At 32.1% G+C, this 18,484-nt stretch overlaps 2 protein-coding genes across 4 annotated transcripts; one reads left to right on the forward strand and one right to left on the reverse strand.

Annotated features, from left to right (window-relative positions):
- The first annotated feature begins 5,117 nt into the window (after window positions 1–5,117).
- On the forward strand, window positions 5,118–8,706 carry LOC111063205 (nardilysin). Its single transcript, XM_022350888.2, has one exon. It carries the CDS (start codon window positions 5,462–5,464, stop codon window positions 7,727–7,729), a length of 2,268 nt encoding a protein of 755 aa, XP_022206580.2. The 5' UTR covers window positions 5,118–5,461; the 3' UTR covers window positions 7,730–8,706.
- Window positions 8,707–8,794: 88 nt separating this feature from the next.
- Window positions 8,795–16,130, reverse strand: LOC120350946 (putative gustatory receptor 28a). Of its 3 annotated transcripts, none has more exons than XM_039426371.1 (4): window positions 15,083–16,130; window positions 10,945–11,013; window positions 9,552–9,641; window positions 8,795–8,924 (listed from the first exon to the last, which is right to left on the reverse strand). In XM_039426371.1, the coding sequence occupies exons 1-4, from the start codon at window positions 16,091–16,093 to the stop codon at window positions 8,865–8,867; spliced, it is 1,230 nt and encodes a 409-aa protein (XP_039282305.1). In that variant the 5' UTR covers window positions 16,094–16,130; the 3' UTR covers window positions 8,795–8,864. The 3 variants fall into 3 exon arrangements, with proteins under 3 accessions (XP_039282305.1, XP_039282307.1, XP_039282308.1); XM_039426373.1 differs by lacking the exon at window positions 15,083–16,130 and adding an exon at window positions 11,891–12,048; XM_039426374.1 differs by lacking the exon at window positions 15,083–16,130 and adding an exon at window positions 11,453–11,609.
- Window positions 16,131–18,484: the final 2,354 nt, after the last annotated feature.

The following is an 18,484-nucleotide window of genomic DNA, read 5'->3' on the forward strand; positions in this document are numbered from 1 at the left end:
AAAATGTTGCACTGCACAAAAAATTATGCAAATTTCATGTTAGTAGAAAACCTGATTTTACATAAATTATTATAAAATTCAAATGCTTGTATAAGCACTTATAAAGATAAAAAAAATGCAATAACAATTTTAATATTTTCTTCGCTGTTTTAAGATGTGTCTATGTGGATAATTTGGTTCATCTAAATTTAAAAATAAAAATTTTACATAACTTTGTTTATTTTCATACTATGATTAATATTGTCTTCAAGGAACTCTTCTAGATGCTGGATCTTATATTATATTTGTTGAAATTAACCTTCACGCTTACCGTATGTAGATTAGAATTCTAGAGTCCTATAGATGAATCAAATTTACAGAGTCCCATGACACTACAGTATTTTGCTTATACCAAAATTATTAGTAATATATATGCTTATGCTATCAACTATTTTAAAAATTCTATTTTTGAATCATTTTGTATCATCATTTCAATACTATTTGAATTGATGTATTAATTCTTTCTTATGGGATTTGAATATAATTTCATAGAATTATATCAATATGGTAAAGGAAAAGTAGCTGACACACAGTGGACAGAATCAAGCTTAATATCAACTAACTTTTGACTGAAATTTGAATACGGCACGGTAATGAAAAAACTGCTCATCAATAATTTTTTCAACGACATGTCAACATCAAAATAGAAATGTAATAAATATTTGATATCAATATATTTTTTAAATTACACAATAATTTTACCAGTAGCTGACACCCCCATTTTTGACAACCTTCAGTAGCTGAAAAACCTCCATACCTAACAGTAGCTGACATAACGTTAATTCCCGAATCTAACGTACGTGTAAGCTGATAAATAAGTTAATTTCATTGTAAATTTCATATATACAATGAACACAACTCATTTCATCCTTAAACATAATATAATTCATTGTTTGAAAATTCAATTAATAGAATCAGCTTTTAATGAAGAGTCAGAGTGTGCTGAAAGAATAGAGAAAATTATGCTTCAATTTTTCATTTCATACACATGTACGTGCTGAAATGATTAAGTAAATTAATAAATTTGAGATTTATTGTTAAGCAAGCAAAATATAAATAATTATTATGCAATTCAATATATTATGCTCCTCATAATATATTTAAAACGCCATTGTGATAAAAACCTATGGCTGACATAGTATGACTCATTAACTGACATGGGGTGTTAGCTATCGGAGAATATTAATCAATAGCATTGAAATGAATATGTAGCCTATGTGAAATCACTCTCATCCCTCATGAGTTATTGATGAAATTAGCATTATTCGATTTTTAAACGTAGTTCCCAGATTGTGACACAGTGTATCAACTACAACTGGTGAATTAATATGCTAAAAAGTAAACTCCAGTAAGTTGACATCCCCCCAACTGACATAAAAAACAAAAGACAACTTTCCAATGAGTCAGCAAATAATTGAATGGATCATTATTATTAAGATGTTCTAACTTCAGTTTTGTTACAATATAATTATTACTTTATAATATTTGACTATTTTATGATACGCTTACCTTGAAATTTTTTTTAAAGAAACTCCTTAGACCAATGTATGTTACTCTAGAGTTTTTAGAACTCCATAATCTCAACAATATTGTTTTGCCGTCAAAAGTAATGATCAGCATCATAGCCACCTCTAATACAAGGCCCCGGCCTACGATATTGCAACGTCGCAGTGTAGGCCTAGAATTTAATTTCCATGATTGGTGAAAAAGATTTTAAAAAATACCAGCTGATCTTTTCCACCAATCATGTATTAGATTCTAGGCTTACACGGCGACGTTGCAATGTCGTAGGCCGGGGCCTTGTATTAGAGGTGGCTATGTCAGCATGTGTGTCACAGTTACAAAATTATAAAAAAAATACTATTAATATTAACAACAATTCATTAAAAACATACTACAAAATCATTCTGGAAGGTTGCAGTCATTATAATAATGATAAATATTTATGGTACTTAAGAATAAGAATAATAAGAAAGTGTGTCAGCTACTGGGAGGGATGTCAGCTTCTGGTTCCTTTACCCGACTACTGGGTGACCACTAATAACCACTGGGTGACCACTAATGACCACTGGGTTACCCTACCCCTTTTTTGTTCTTTGAAGACACAACCGGTTTTGGGCAATTTATTACCGTAAGTTATGCCATTAACAAGTAACCAAACTACTTTCTATAAAAAAATATACTATAAATATTATTGTGATCTTCTAGGTGCTGGACATATCAACTAACAGTCAGTTAGTATTTGTACTGTATGCCCACATTCATATAAGTGGACAAATTGCAGAAAATTCATTCTACAAATATAAAGAAAATAAAAATCTCAGTACCCTTTTTTTGAAATAAATTTATTTACTTCATATCACTTGAAAATGGCATAAATGTCAGAAACATGTAGTGATAAAATATTTCAAAAAAAGGGTACTGAGATTTTTATTTTCTTTATATCTATATTACAAGTAGCCCTATACAGAAAAGAGATAATTCATTCTACATATGGTTAAAACATTGGATTCTCTTTGAAGCATGCCTTTTGAGCCACGTAATGATAAAGCTCAAAATTTTGGCTCACAGGAATTTATCTTACATAATTTGAATGCTTCATATCATTATTTATTTGCATTTTCTTGTTTTTTTGTGATATATTGTATCTTGTAGGGCTACTCAATATTTTGTAAAATAAAGCAATTAGTAGGCTACTTGAATTTTTTTTATTGAGACAACTTGTTTCAGTACTAGGCCATATTAGCGACATGGGTCAGATCATATTAAGCGTTTTTCCAGGTGCCAACCCAATCAGTCAATCGGAGAGTTTCCTGCCCTGCCGACTCTAAAAAATCTGGTGTGGCGGTGGCGCACTCATACAACTTTCCTTGCCGTTATGAAAATTGATGAACTGACGCTAGTGTTCACGTGCATCTCAAGTCTACTATTAGAAGATCTAAGCCAGCTGGTGACAAGACAATAACACTGGAGACACACGAGGCTTTCTCTTCGAAGTGAATCTATATATATAAGCGAAATGGCACTCTCTCACTCACTGACTGACTGACTGACTCACTCACTCACTCGCAGAACTAAAAATCTACCGGACCAAAAACGTTCAAATTTGGTAGGTATGTTCAGTTGGCCCTTTATAGGTTGCACTAAGAAATCTTTTGGCAATATTTTAACTCTAAGGGTTGTTTTTAAGGGTTTAAAGTTTGTCTTTTAGAATGTATATTCTTCTTCTCCCAATCCCTTAATTATAATTGAAATTTTCAAAGACCTTAAAGAGATATAGACCCACAATGCCTATGCCTTCCCAATGATAGCTCTTACTTGAAATTGAAGACCGCCATTGGGGTATTTTAGCACGAGATATTATATCTATATATGTGTAATATTATAGATTACAAAGGCATTGGTATGTAATAATCTTATAGGTTGCCCCCTCAATGGCCGATTTCAATTCAAAGTACGACACTATAGTGAGGTCCACGTTATCACAGTATACATACAGTACGGAAACTTGGCTATATCCTGACGCCAAAATCCGCCATCTTTTTAGGGAGCGCCGCATTGTAATAGTATTGATGGTAGGTTCGGATCACTTCAATGATCCGGATCAATTGATCTCGTTCACTGCCACGAGCCAATCAGAAGACCAGGATTGGAACTTCCCAAGGTCACGTGACGTGTTTAATATTGGCGTCATGTAAAAAGCATTGTTTAGATAGGCGATTGATTACAAGTTTCCATTCTGTATATTCTGTGACGTTATAATGACAGTATTTGATCAACTTTGGTTTTGCTATCCTTGTCTATCATACGACAAAGCCGGTGGTACTATCCATTTCTAGGTCCACAACGATGCCAATTATGTTTTTGACAGTGTAGAAATATAATTAATTAATTCAGAGATTCAGCATCGCTATTTTTCTATCTTTATCCACTGCCATTATAACGTGGACCTTACTATAGCGCTGCATGTGAGTCGATGCATCTTTAAGGTCTTTGGAAATTTCCATATCATATGTTACTATAGAACTATAATCTAGATAGAATACCTCTTCGAAACAGTTGTTAACTGGCAACTAAATTAATAATTTTGTCAGGTTGGCATTAAGTTGAGTTGACTTTGTAAGGTTGGCACCAAGTTGAAGATTTAAATGCATTTATCGCGGAAAAATTGATTGGGCACTGCTACTTCGATCCTGGGAATATTATATTACTAGCCGTCAGGCTCGCTTCGCTCGCCGTTTAGACAGACGTTTAGTCTGACCCCCGACTGGATTGTCCTAACATATGATAAAAATGCTCAAATGAAAAATGCAGGCGAGCGAAGCGAGCCTGCTGATCTCATTCTTGGACGATCCAGTCGGGGCTCCGCCCCCTGGCAAAACGGATATGGCGAGCGAAGCGAGCCTGACGGCTAGTTCTACATATGGTTAAAACATTGGATTCTCTTTGAAGCATGCCTTTTGAGCCACGTATTAATAAAGCTCAAAATTTTGCTTACAGGAATTTATCTTACATAATTTGAATGCTTGATTCATTCATTGACACAAAAATAGAAACATGAGTACTGGTACCATACCTTCAGTACTAAAACGTGTTTTAAAGTTTTGGACAATAGCCTGTTTTTATTTTCCAAATAGTGTATCGTTTGCTCTATCCAATAGATAAATACCTTATCTTAAATATAAAAAAATATATAAATCTGTGTACCTACCCTTTTAAAATTATACCAAGTCTTGACTTGATAATGGCATTAGTAGCCGAAACATATCGTGACGAAATAATTCGAAAAGGATACTCATATTTATATTTTTATTTATATTCAAAAGTAGTCCTAAAGAAAAAAAGACAATATCTTATCTTATATTGACACAATAAAATGCTCATCTTTTACAGTTCTATGCAATATTTAAATTTGCAATAGCAGTACTTTCCAGTGTGATATGTTTTCGAGCATAGAATTTATTAGGGGTGGATGTGCCTACACCCTTATTTCAGCCATCTATTAAATTTAATTAGTTCTATGCTAATAATGGTTATGCTGTACGGTATTTAAGCATTGATAATGACAGCTGACAAGAGTGCATTGCATTATGCTATGATTAAATTTGTAGTAAACATCCTTTTGTTTCTAAATTTTCAACCAGATAGGTTATAAAATTCTTTGTAAAGAAAACTTTATTAAATTTGTAATAATATCAAGAATTTGGGAAAATTATTGTTTCTAAAACTTTAAAATTGATCAATCCAATCAATTAGGACAGAATTTATCTCACAATACTTATCGACGGTGTGTTTTTTGTCATAGCGTCAACTAATTTGTGAAAGTGTGCTGCAAAATATCATCGTACATAGGTACAGTACAATATTATTATTTTAAACTTAATTTACTATCGATAACAATATTTTATGGAAATTCATCATAATGGATGTGTTAGATGCAGAGGACGAAATGATCCCCATAGATGCTTTGAAATTTTCAAACTTCAGCTACGAAGCTCCACCTACTAAATCATCCACAGACAAAAAAGAATACGCTGTCATAAAACTGAACAATGGGTTAACAGCTTTACTTATTTCGGATCAAAGTGATTTGGGCGGGGCGTCCCAGGATTATGATGGCGACGAAGAGGTTGATGATGATGATGATGATAATTCAGAAGACGAAGAGACTGAATTCAATTATGACGCTGAAGACGAAGAGAGTGAAAGTTTCAATGAATCGTACAATGATACAGAAAGTATCAGTCATAGTGAATCTAGTATAGGGGTATCAGTGCTGGAGGATGACTCCAGTTATGAAAATGAAAAACTGGGAATGTCGGCGTGTGCAGTTTGTGTCGATGTTGGCAGCTTCAACGACCCAGAAGACATGCCAGGGTTGGCACACCTGTTAGAGCATGTGATTGGCGCCGGGAGTCGCATTCACCCTGCCGAAGAAAAATTCGGATCATTGGTCCACGAGTTAGGTGGCTCGTTCTTTTCAGCTACAAGATGCGAATGTGCAACATATTATTTCGATTGTCTCAAAGACAACATACAATTCTTCCTGGACAGATTTTCCAAACACCTAATCTCCCCCGTTCTCGACCACGATACTATCGAAGAAGAGATCGAAAATATAAAATACGAGTTTCAAAGCAGTGTTTGGAGCAACAACCACGTTAACAGAAAGCTTATTATGTGTAGCACTGCCAATAAAACTAACCCTGCACATAAGATAGTAAACGGTAATAAAATAATAAACCAGAATATATCTCGAGAAAGTCTCCTTCGACAATTATGTGAATTTTGGAAAAAGAACTACTCAGCACATCGTATTACACTAGCCATCCAATCTAAGCACGCCCTAAAAACTCTTGAAATGTGGGTGGAAAAGTATTTTTTTGACATACCTTGTAACAACCTACCAGCTGAAGTATTTCCTCCTTGTGAGACTCCCTTCAACACAGAAGAGTTTTGTAAGTTGTACACAGTTGAACCATTTGAAGACGAACACCTGTTACAAATAAGTTGGGTACTACCATCAGTTGTAAAACTGTACAAATCAAAACCATTGCACTATATTCGTTGGTTAGTTGTCCAAGAATGTTCAGGATCCTTGTTGGCTTTTTTGAGAATGAAAAACTGGGCATCCAAAGTAACTTGTAACGATCCTCGTAGCACAGTCGACTTCAATTCGATCTACAGTATATTTTCCATCAAAATAACTCTCACCCACACTGGAGTTGATCATTTGGAAGACGCATGTCGCGTTATTTTCACTTACATTAAATTCCTCCGTGAATCAATCCCGGTATCATGGATTTTCAACGAAATAAAAACTGTGGCAGATATACTTTTCACACACTCAACTGAAACTTGGCCGCTGTTGAATGTGAAAAATTTGGCTGAAAATATGCGTCTATATCCTTCCACTGACTATTTACAAGGCGAACATATATTTTCCGAATACGACTCTGATCTTATTTCACAGTTACTTGATTTGATGAAACCCAACAAGGCTAACATAATGATCACATCTTTGAATAAATCTGAAAATGTTCCACTAGACAACGTCGAATCGTTGCTCGGTAAGAAGTACCATAAAAGTGATTATAATCCCGAGTTTGAAATAGAGGATCACACAGCAAAAGCATACTTTTGTTTGCCCAATGCAAATCCGTTTATTGCCAACAATTTTAGTATTTTGGATGCCCTTGAAGATGAGAGTTTTCCAGAAGTAATTAGTAAGAGCGGTAGGCTTGAAACTTGGTACAAGCTGGAGACAAAGTTTCAAAGGCCAGAATCTTGCTTGATAATTAAATTCGCTTCTCCTGAAGCTAGTAAGTCCGCAAGGAATTTTGTAATGCTTGAAATATTGACACTGGCACTAAATAGGGTTGTGAGACAAGAAATCTACGCAGCGTTAACATGTGGGTATGATTATTCATTAAGCTTCGACGAAAATGGGTTTGAAATATTTTTATACGGATTCAATGATAAATTAATATTGTTATTGGAATCTGTACTGGAATGTGTTAAAAAATCTGGAAGTATATCTGATTTGATATCGGATGAAGAATTTGAGGAATTTTTTGAAAGCGCTATCTCCAAAACTGATTTGGAAAACAAACCGTTTAAATTATGTTATCAAATGATTCAAAAAGTTATTTTTACCCTAGTTGGAGCTATTTTGATAAGTTATCCGTAGACAAGACAGACGAACCGTTGACAAGAAGTCACTTGGATTCATTTGCAAAAACGTTCTTGCAGACAAGTACTTTGAAGTGTTTTATTAATGGGAATATATCTAAAGAGCAAGCAATGCTTATGGTAAATGCCATGGCAATTTTCAATGAATCACCTGCAGAGAATTTCGAGCAGAAATTACCAATTCGTGTAAGTAACCTGTTACAAGGTGAATTATGTTGTAAGGTTCAATCCTTTGATAAATCTAACCCTCATAACTATCTCATCAATTACTATCAATATGGAATATGTGACATAAAAGAGCAATGTGAATTACGGTTGATTGTATATTTATTCAAGGGGTATCTATTTAGAGAGCAATCTAAAGAACAAATAACTTGTAATGTGTTTGCTTGTTCCCATGAAAAGGGCAAAAAAATCATGGGTCTAATGTTTGCTTTGAAATCAAAAGAAGATTTGAACATTATTGATGTAAATTTAACAGAATTTTTATTAACCTTTTCTCGTGATCTAGACCACCTACCAATAAGCACTTTCAAAGCATTAAAAACCGCGTTCACAAAAACTATTCAACCTGAGACAATTGATTTAGTTGGAGAATCAAAAATACTTTGGAATGAGATAACTAGCCAAGTTCCGGTATTTGATCGACGAGAGAAAGAAATTGAAGAGGCCGACAAAATAAATTTTCAAGAAATTCGTGAAACGTTTAGAAAAATAATTGATAGCAAATCTAGTCGGAAACTGAGTGTAATAGTTGAATCTTCAAAGAAAGATAGTATATTAACACCTAGTCTGGAATGTAGCGGAAGACCGAAACTATTATTTATAGATTCTAAAACAAATGAAAAGAAATCCATAAAAAACATGGAACTATTAAAAAGTACACTAAGTTTTTACTCAGTGAATGATTCAAACAATGTTGATGTCAGTAAAATGTAATGTAAATGTGTTAATACACAAATTTTCATCCAACTTTTCAATGATAATCTTTTATTGAGTAGAGCATTGTATTTAATTGTCTACAAAATGTCTCAATTCAAGTTTACTATAGACTAATAAACATCGAGTCCACACCGTACCTAGTTTTAGAGTTAACGATTTATACTGTACTCGAATATGAGAGAATAAAAAATTTAAGTTGACAACTGAAATTGGATGAGAATCACCAAATATGTTGTCACAGCACCAATAACCTGAAAAGTAGAAAATATTACAAGTCAACAAAGGATATAACTGATGGTGAAAATAGGCATATTATGATCAACATAACAACAGACCTGAAGTTGACTTAATAATAATTAAATTTTTCTGAGCGAAAACAGACATTCAGTTTGATACATATTGAATTAAGAACAGACCTGAAGTTGACTTAATAATAATTAAATTCTTCTGAGCGAAAACAGACATTCAGTTTGATACATATATTGAATTAAGCGTGTCATTCATTTCAATTGATGATTCTCAATAAATGCTCCATATTATTATTAAATGTAATGAAGAATATTGAATTAAGATTCAAGAACGGGATGCAGACGATCTTAAATAATTTTATTTATTTATTTAATAAAATTATATAATTTATAATATTGTATAAATATTGTCCTGGTTTCACATTCATCTCGCGGCGGTGTGTTCAAGGCATTTTTGGTAGGTGAGAAAGAAGGATTTTTTAATTTGGTTGGGTATATTTGAAAGTATTAAAATAGTTAATTTGTTGAACTTTGAATATTTGCTTAAAATCAAACATTCAATTAATGCATATTTCCAGCGAATGCTTAACTTAATGTGAATGATATTATTTGATAAGGAGGCCTACTCACGTTATTGATAAGCGTAAAATCGATCACGAAGAATCCAGCTGCTGTGAATGTGATCTTCTGGTGAAGTATTTGTTGTGAGAAAATCATTAGCTGGAAAAAAAATCGACATCATACAATAATATAGTAACAGATCAACATACAGTATTTATAAAAATGATAGGCCTACTGAAAGATTTGAGAAGTACACTGATCACTCATACTTGCTCAAAAACGTTTTCTAATAATGATATGTTTATTAAGAATATAAGGCTTTGCACACCAGTTTTTGAAATATTTTTCAGGAGACATTTTTAATTTGAATACTATCAAGTAATGAAAATGAAATAAGATCCTAGGTCTTGAAGATTTTTCTCGTTAATCAATTTCTGAGGGTGTATACACCTGTCTACACATCAGGCGTTCCTAGTTCCAGCGGTCTGAAGAAGATATATTATATGGATATCTATTATATGGATATCCTCCTGAAGTCAAGCGCACACAGCAGCAAACAGACGGGAAAAAATAAACGTATGCATGCAGACATATGCACACAGACGGACGTCTGAGACGAGAGAATTCCTCCGTCTGTTGCGGTGTGCGTTTGTCTTAAAAACTCTATAACCGCTGAATGTTCTGTTTGCTAATTTCCTGAGATATGTGTAGTAATGAAAAGTTGTAATATCTGTATAAGAATAGTACCTAATAATACATGTAATGATCAGAATAGATAATTTGAAATTTGTACCTGGCAATAAAATCATGCAGTTTGAGTATATATAATATGTTTCAAGGTATTGCCATAGAAAAAAATAGCGCAAGTAGATATCCCATGGTATAGGGCGATTATGTCGCAATTTTTACTGTTATCTCAAGCCGATAGTCCACATAGTTCTTTCCCGTGAAGCTGTGTGACGCTGGTAGCCTCTCATATTGTGCCGTTCATACACTCTCACCCGGTCAAAACAGTAAAAATCGACAATAATCGGCTTGAGTTAACAGTAAAAATTTCGACATACAATGTTGACTAACTGCGTTTTTATATATACTGTATATATATATATATATATATAATATATATATATATATCAATATATTTCATGTGACTATTGTATAATTACAGTATTTTATCAATGTATTATGATATGTGTTGAGAACCTCCTTTAGGTTGCTCTTTTTGACTTATCCTCAGTCTGATTATTCGGATGTTTGGGATGCAAAAAAAAAACATAAACGTCCTATACCATGGGATATCTACTTACGCTATTTTTTCTCCATGGAATTGCTTAATAATAACAATTTTTGAGACATTCATTCAATTTCTTATGAAACAACCAAAATTGAGTAGCCTGCTAGATTCTTCAAGCAAATTTTCATCTATCTGCTTTTAAGTTTGACAAATTATCAAAGAACTGACCTCTTTCCTCATTCTTGGCTGTAAATCGCTGTTCAGAAGACCATGTACAAGGATTCCAGTGAAGCTAGCCTTAAAATAAATAAACACAAAGATTGTTAAAAATAAACGAATATAGTGGACATGTTTTCGATTAAAAATCAGTTGAAATATGAAACTAGAATCACATAAATTATATAGTTATTAAAGTTTGATTTAAAGAATTCAACTTAGAATAAACAACATTCAGAGAGCTTGTAGCTCTACATTAGCATCTTGCGACGGATAGCATTAATTTTTATTAGAAAAAACACTCATTATTATCAATAGCTGCTGATTACAGCAATTTGAAGTTTTTCCAAAGGTTAATCAGTAAAATTCCCCTTCTATTTGTTTACTAATGTTTAGGTTCTACAATAAAATATCAAATCTCAATATCAATAAGTAAACATGCGATACAAATGTATTTTAGAGGAGGAAATTATAATAATTTTACAGCTACAATTTTCTATTAATGAAATTTGTTGAATACATTGATGTTGAGCCTCTCCATTATGCCTTGTGCACACCAATGCGATTCGCATGACGGTGACGAGAGCGGGAGAATTTTAAGCCGTAGTTAAATGGGTGAAATCGTCGCCTTCACCCACTACTTCCGTAAACAAAGCCGTAGTGCATTCGTGTGGCGTTAGCACATGTAGGGCTCCTACACCAATAAAAACACTAGTTGATATAGTTCAGCTGAAATCAACGAATTTTTATTGGTGTAGAAGCCCTACCTGTGCTAAAGTCACACGAATGCACTACGGCGTTTTTTACGGAGGTAGTGCTTCACCGCCATGCGAATAACATGCAGTGAACTGCACAAGGCTTAATTAAAAAATTAGATTATATTGACAATCTATGTTAAAGTACTCAATACAGTGGGATTGGATATAAACCTAATCAGTTTCCTCAAATTTAATTTTACCTCTTTACTAGTGGCAGAACAGATATAAGCTAGAAAGTTGAGCTGTACTAGAGACATTATTGCAATTCCAAGCACTGTCGACAAGCTCACAACCAGATAAGCGTTGACATCTGATGGGGGATCAATTGTGAACGATGAAACAAAATAACAAAAACTTGTCAAATTCAAATATTGTGCAAAATGCTCGACAAAACTGGCAACGCGAAAAATTGGTTGACCTCCTTGCACAATTTTGATAGCACTCTATGTAACTCGCAGATTTTTTTTATGGGTTGAAAATCACTTCTTACATTTTTAAACAGCAATCTATCAGCTCTCTTCAAGTTACTCAGAGAAAAATCGTTCTCACTTGCGTTTCCATAACGTACTAGTTTGGAATTCAACAAATGAAACAAGTATTTAATCAGAAATAAGCAGTTGATAAACTCGCAAAGTAGTGTAGCGTTGCATACAACCATGATAAATATACCATACGAGTTTTCGCCCATGTATGTATTTTGTGAAAAGTTGACACAAGCGTAGATAGCTATACAAATAATCAGAGTTAGCTCTGTTTTTATCAACAAATTATAAGGAATATTATGTCCTAGTAACTCAATTTCCTCACTAGATGTGCCCAATTGGTTGATAATCTTAATCAAACTTTTAGCATTTAGAATGTGTTTGTACCAGGACATGAAATTAGTGAGCATTACTGATGTGATCTGTAAACCCAGTACAAGTCTTTCAAATTTCGGCAGGGGATTGTTGAAGTAGAATGATAGCAGCACATCGTTCACAGATTTCACCACAATTAGCATCAGAGTGATCTGGTAAGCAACTGATAGAACTAGTTTTATTGACAAGGAAGCCTGTTTGAATTTAGGGGTAATCAAAGTGCTAAAACCGACAAACCGTGACAAATAGTAGATCGGTCGAAGTGACGTAACAAAATCTTCTGACAAATGCATGTTTAATGAAAAATATTGAAAAAGATAAAAATGCTAAAAAATCACGAATATTACTTATTGTAAAAGAATTCTACAAGCTACAAAATGATCAATATTAAGTATTCGATAGGATGATAGTGGATAGCCTACTCGGATTAAAATTAGAATTTTAATCCTGAATTGAAGAGAAAACGCTTAGTGATGATGAGAAGGCAATTGATTGGTTTGTGAACAGTCTCAATTGTTTGGCAAATATAGTTAATTGATTAAAATGGAACGGGAAATTCAATCAAGCTAATCATTCTTATGAGCTGTGAAGCGTTATGTTTAGAGCTGAAAAGACAAATCAATCATTTGAAGAATTGTGATGTTTGATTCGGTCAGGTAATTAACGAATTAATTAATTAAAAACTACTACATGGTAGAATACCTATATTGTATTGTACATATATTATGATACTTTTATTATTTTTCTAGTAGGCCTATATTATGATGCTTTTATCATTTTTTTGGGTGATAGTTTTAATTTTTTCATTATCAATAAGAAAAATCGAGAAATAAATCAATTTAGTTGCAAAATTAATCAACATTCCAGGGTCTTGCTAAACATTGGATGGAGTTAAGAATATTTAAGAATAGATACTTTAGCAGGTAAATAAATATTAAAAAGTATAGTTTATTAAAACAAATTAGAAAATAATAAAAATGAAATTGTGAAAAGAAAATGGTTTCTAATGAAAAAAGTTATGAATAACATTATAGAATGGTAAAAATATTTAATAAATGAAGGTAGAATGCTATAAAGTTTATTTAATGGAGTACAGAGTGTTTGTAAGTAAATATTAGGAGTTTTACTCTTCACAATATCTGACTAATGATGTGATTAATCTTTGATTGGAAAATGATATTGTGAAGTAGAAATAGCTTGAGAGTTTTGTTTGTTGAGACCATTTTGCATGTACATTTTATAATATTGCTTAATCTTCTTCTTCTTCTTCTTACAAACAAGGATTAGACTTTAACCTGTTCCGACTCACATCTAGCCAATTATTCAAATAAACATAAAAATCCTGTTATTGCCACCGCTTGCGTGGTCTGCCAATATCTCTTTTGCCTACTGGCTGATAATTATAGACTTTAAATGGTATTCTTTCAGCTGACATTCTTTGAACATGCTCCCTCCATTGATGCCGATTCTCCGTAACTCTCATTCATGCTGCAGATTTTCAATTCTTTCCTAATATCTTCATTCCCGAAAATTAATGATCTCTTCTGTCACCTCCCTTGGTTCTTCGGAGAAATCTCATCTCGGCTGCCTGCACTCTACTTTCAAGTGGCTTCGTAGTAACCCATGATTCACTACCATAGAGGAGGGAGGACTGGAGCGGCCATTGCCTTATAAAATTTCATAATTGTATCTGTTCTAGCTTTTTTACCCAAAGTCCTGCTAATATTTCCACATATCATTTGGAACTTTCCTATTTTCTTCTCAATATCTAATTCATCTTTGTAACTAATGTCACTTCCTAGATATGCATATTGAGAAACTTGTTCCAAAACTGTATTATTAATAACAATTTTCGATCTGACCGGATATTTGCCTCTGAATGCCATAATTTTTGTTTTCTTAGTTGATATTTTTAAATTATATTTCTGACCTATTTCATTGAGGATATGGACTGATCTTGCTTAATAAATATTAATATTATTATAATATTACCGATTTTTATTAAAAGTGATTAATATAAATGTTTGTAAAAAAGTTTTATAAATTTAAAAAAACTAGCATAGAATCGTAAAATATTTATTATCAATTTAACATCATGTTTAAAGAAGTAAAAATAGGAAAGCTATGAAGTTTACTTAATAGAGAATACTTTGAAAATACATAAAACCAAAATCCTTACATAAAAATGTATAAGCCAAATTATCAACTCACTCTAACAAAAGACAGTGACTAATAACAATGTTTCACTAACGAAAAATTCTGAAATGGATTCTAATTTATTATTTCCTTTTAAATACAAAAAGTACAATAATTTATAATGTACAAATAATGTATGTTCTTGGCAGGTTTTTTTAATGTTCGTGTTTTGATAAATTGTTCTGTTAATCAAGAATGTATTATGTATCTGATTAGGATATCAACTCCTATTTGTATGAGTACTTGCTCAAGAACAAATAATAATAAAACTATTTGATTTCATTAGTGTACAATAAATATGTTAAATTTGTAGGTAAAACTATTTAATAGATTACTCACTTCTTCAGTAGTTTTGACGCACGCAAAGACTATGAGTACCAACTGTAACAGATTGCTGGCAAATACAAATCCCTTGTTAATGACAGGATACAGTCTGGCCAATCCTTCCAACGTCAAATGCAAATCTTGAACTTTGAACGACGACAGGTAATACAGAGACAAAGTAATGGACAGCAATTTCAGCAGAAAACAGAGGAGAAGCTGCGTAGCATAGTAGCTGTTAATCTCTGTACACAACTCAGACAGATATCTGTGGATTTCTTTCATAACTTGAGCTACATTCAAGTTGGGATTAGTCGAGGTGTGGTCCAAGTTTTCAGGAAACAGTTTGTTTTGAAACTTTGCAGCTTTCCAAATCGTATAAATTCGCATGTATTGGTTTCGTGTGATGAATTCCCGATCTTGTAGCTTGTACAGCGAACGCGAATGGTAAATTTGACATAAATAGTTGTTAATACAACAAAAATACGCCCTCATACCCAACATAACGTTCACAAATTGATAGATGAATATTATGTACAATGAGACAATGAGAAAGTGCTCTGGTTTGTGACCGTTTTCAAGGTATTCCAGAAAGTAATGTAGGGAAACAACACATATAACTAAAACCATTTGTGGTGCTTGCGAGAATGAGTATTTATGATTAAATTTTTCTACACCCATTAACAAGAACAGTTTTTCCACTCTGGAAAATGCATCTACGAAAATCAACATTTTCCTACTGAAAATGAAACAGCACAGCCAAGACGACAGAACTATGACAGTGACAGAGAAAAATTCAAATATAGTCGACAGTCTTCGAATTTTCTTTTGCCAAGGGAAAACGGCCATTACTGTTTGTAGGAAATTGTTCATGTAACATAGGTAGGCGAAAAGTAACACAAGAAGTGTCACGTAGAACATTTGCAGGACGCATAATGGAAAGACTGAGTCTGATTTCGAATTCCAAAATGGAGACAATCCGAAAAATCGGGATATTTTCATTATGATTATCACGTTTCGGTATACCATTTTAGTCTTTAGACACTAGTTTTCTATTATATTATAGTTTAAATACAGATAATACAAGGAAGTTAGACAAGATATTTGGTTACTCTATGATGATTACAAGTTTGCAGTATTAAGAAATTAGGTGAAGCACACATGGGACAATATATTTGACTAGTGTTTGATGGCTACTATCATATTTGCAGACATTGAGTAGAAAACATAGGAAATTTTGTTAGTCTATGTTAGTAGCTATTAAGGTTGAGTCTAGAGTCTCTAGAGTTTCCTAAGCAGGTTATTGGAATGGATTCATTCAGGGTGTGAAGGAAGGTTTCGCCTAATTAAACAATGCATTGACTTTCTGTCTGTCTTGATTAAATCGACTAAACAATTAACTGTAATTAGGAAAAATTGTTGTTTACTAATTAGCTTTACATTCTGAATAATATAATCGATGGGAAAAAGGGAGTATAGATGGTTGCACTTCCATACACGATTTGATGAAACACTTGTACTGGAAGGTGTAGTTTATTAAATTATTCCAATTAATAAAGACAATGTAAAACATGTAGTAACATTTTTATTAAAACTTTAAAACATTTCAAAGACTAGTTTCAGCCTACTCTGGCCATTTTCAAGTTAAAAATGAAACTTATTTAGCTGAAACTAGTCGTTGAAAGGTTTTAAAGTTTTTAAAAATGTTTTAATAAAAAGGATACTACACGTTTTATATTGTTTTTATTAATTTTAATAAAGTAGCACACACAAGTAAAGTGATTTTAAGTTATTCCAATACAACAGCTTCATTAATACGAGTATAGTGTACAATCAATTATACGTGTAGGAGTATCTTTCGGTGTTTGAATTGCTGTCTACTTGAATTTGGTAATACTGTAGAAAACAATTTTAGTTTGAGATACTATTGAAATTTACCAATAGAGAATTGAAAAAAGTTGTATACAATGTAAATGAGAGCTCTATAAAAGTCTAAACACAACGCGACAAAAAATAGCATAGCAAAGTGATCATTAGAAGATAGCTCATTTAGAGATACCTGAAACATAACGAAAAGTTGATGAAAACAATACAATAGATTGAAATGTGCTAAAAAACAAATACTTGTTTAGTATAAAAATAATTTATTAAATTTGTAAATATTCCAATATAATATGTAGAGAAAGTATTCACAGATAAAATTACCGTACCGGTATCTGATACATTTAATAACTTCCAATTTGTTTCCCATACAATAAAAGAAGAAATAATAATTATTAATTAGAGTTATAGCACCACCAAAAAACATTCATCATCAATTTGCATTTGTTGAGACTTAATTTTAAAATTCTTATTGAATATATCTTCAATAGCTATAAACGGAAGTCAACAAAGTTGTTCTTGTTAATAAAAGAAATATTGGAATCGAAATGAACTATGTAAAATGTTATATAATTTAAATGTTTAGTACCGTAGTTTTATTAAACATTTCCAACAAAATTCAATTGTTTTTTTTCAAAAAAGATTTGTCAGCAAATAAAATGCTGAAAGCAAATATTAATACCCGCGTTCAAAACATGTTGAAATAAAATAGATTGGACTAGAATATCAAAGTAGCAGACGTATTGGAAAGAAGATAGAGAAATTCTAAAAGTATATAAATAATAATATAGTGTAGTGTAGATACGATTAAGTAGTTTTGTGAAATTTTTCTATATAAACAATATAAATCTCAATTGTTAAAGATATTAAAATGTTTGTGTAGTTGAGAAGTTGAAATTGTGGTAATTATTCATATGAATGAAAAAGACTAAGAAATTGACAAAAAACCACAGAACTATTGATACTTAGATACTTTTTCATTCAATATTAAAAATTATGAAAAATGCAATCTATCCATTTTTCTATGTAAAAATGCATCAAATATGCATGAAACAAAATAATGAATACTGAACAAAGTACACACACATGAAAGTTTAATGAAAGTTATTCCCTTGATAAATAAATGAATATACCAGTATAATTATGTAGATTTTTCAAGAGAATAGCTTTCAAAACGCAGATTTACCCCTCGAAAAATAGTATAAAAATACAGAAATCACAGTTAGAATAAATAATAATTATGATATACTAATAAATACGAAATTATGTATAAAAATAACTAACAATAACAATTATTCATATAACAAGAAATGCCAACAATAATATTATTCCTATAATAGAGTTCATGTACAATAGTAAAAGTACTATTAATTAACAATAAATTAATATTAATAATTATATTGTACTATTAGTTTAATAGTTAATCCATATCAACTTGGAATAACAGTATATAAGGTGACCTATACTAAAAATGATCCCATCAATAAGATTACAATGTAGAAAAATGAGAAGCTCTAAATCATTTTGTATGCAGGCAGC

Source organism: Nilaparvata lugens, chromosome 4 (genome assembly GCF_014356525.2).
Source record: "Nilaparvata lugens isolate BPH chromosome 4, ASM1435652v1, whole genome shotgun sequence".
Classification (NCBI taxonomy): Eukaryota; Metazoa; Arthropoda; class Insecta; order Hemiptera; family Delphacidae; genus Nilaparvata; species Nilaparvata lugens.